At 39.1% G+C, this 1,645-nt stretch overlaps 1 protein-coding gene across 1 annotated transcript; it reads right to left on the minus strand.

Annotated features, from left to right (window-relative positions):
* Positions 1-339: 339 nt before the first annotated feature.
* On the minus strand, positions 340-1,284 carry LOC101425983 (olfactory receptor 52B4-like). The gene has a single exon (XM_004478395.2). It carries the CDS (start codon positions 1,282-1,284, stop codon positions 340-342), a length of 945 nt encoding a protein of 314 aa, XP_004478452.2.
* Between the last annotated feature and the right edge of the window lie 361 nt (positions 1,285-1,645).

Raw genomic sequence — 1,645 nt, forward strand, 5'->3', positions numbered from 1 at the left:
TACAATAAATATCAGCATTCAAACCTTAAAAACCATGAGAAAAGAATTAAGCAATTATCCAAAAAATACTGCTGTTTGTAATTCAATTGATTCTAGGAGGGGAAATGATCTGGTTCCCTACTCTACAGATGAGAAAAATAAGACAGGGCTGTCTAATGACTGATTAAAGACCTAAAGAAACATGTCAGAAAATTTCCCTGGAGAAAGTGCTATAGATGCACCATAACATGTAGTAACTTACCAGGTATTTAAGCTGTACCTTCCACATCTGATGCAGTAAGGTAACCTCAAACATGTAGAGAATTAATGAGAGAAATAGAATATCATTTTCCATGAAAATCATTTTTGTTTTATAAAGAATGCGTGAAACACCTGCTCCTGTATTTGTTTGGTCATAATTCCATAAATGATGGGATTCAGCATTGGTGGAATCAGAATATAGATGTTGGCCAGCAGGACATGAATATGGGGTGAGATGTGGTGTCCAAATCTCTGAGTAAGGACGGAAAAGATCCCAGGTCCATAAAAGAGAATGATGACACAGATATGGGAGCCACATGTGTTGAGAGCTTTCTGGTGGGCCTCTTGGGAAGGCATGTGGAAGACAGCACAGAGAATCAGTACATAAGAAATAAAAATCAGGACAGTATCTAAGACCACAGTTGACATGAGGACAAAAATCCCATACCAGATGTTTACTCGAATGTCATCACAGGAAACACGGGCCAAGACAATTTCCTTACAAGCTGTGTTTGGGAGGATGTTACTTTTGCAGAAAGTCAACCTTTTTAGGAGAAATATCATGGGAAATATTGTACCATAACTTCTCAAAAGGTCAATCACACAAATTTTCCAAATCAGAGTGTGTGTAAGAATAGTGGTATATCTCAGTGGGTAGCATATGGCAATGTAACGGTCAAATGCCATCACTACCAAGATCCCTGACTCAAAGATGCAGGTGAGAGAGAGAAAGAAGACCTGAGTGATGCAGCGATCTAGGGAGATCTCCCCAGCATGGAACCAGAAGATGGCCAAGGCCTGAGGAACGGTGCACGTGCAGAGGACAACATCTGCTCCAGCCAGCATGCAGAGGAAGAGGTACATGGGTTCATGGAGGCTACGCTTTGTGAATATAATACAGATGAGCAGGCTGTTTCCAAGCAGTGTGATGACATAGGAAATAAAGTAGGGGATGGAAATCCATATGTGCTGGTCCTCTAGGCCAGGAATGCCCAGCAAGTGGAAGACTGTGTGACTGAACACAGTATGGTTTAAGGAAGTCATTCCTGGGGAGAGCACTGGTACTTCTTGAACTATTGCAAAGAAAGGAAAATGCAGATGACATTCAAAATTTTCATTGATATCATCAGGAGCTTTTGGTCCCTTCCTAATTCTATTTTAGCTTGAGGATGCCAGGAGTTGTGTTGGTTAAAAAATAAGATATTCTTCCTTGAATTGAATTCTCATCTTTATCAATTAAAGAAAATAAAATTATTTAAATTACTAACTTAGTGGAACCAATAAAATAAATACAGGAATGCAAGGAAAAGACAAAGTCATTCTGTATTTTGTGATAATCTGAAGAGTAAGTTCCTCTCTGAACTTACCTTTGAAGACAATGTAGAATATCAATAGAGGGAACAAG

This window comes from Dasypus novemcinctus, chromosome 10 (genome assembly GCF_030445035.2).
Source record: "Dasypus novemcinctus isolate mDasNov1 chromosome 10, mDasNov1.1.hap2, whole genome shotgun sequence".
In the NCBI taxonomy this organism is placed as follows: domain Eukaryota; kingdom Metazoa; phylum Chordata; class Mammalia; order Cingulata; family Dasypodidae; genus Dasypus; species Dasypus novemcinctus.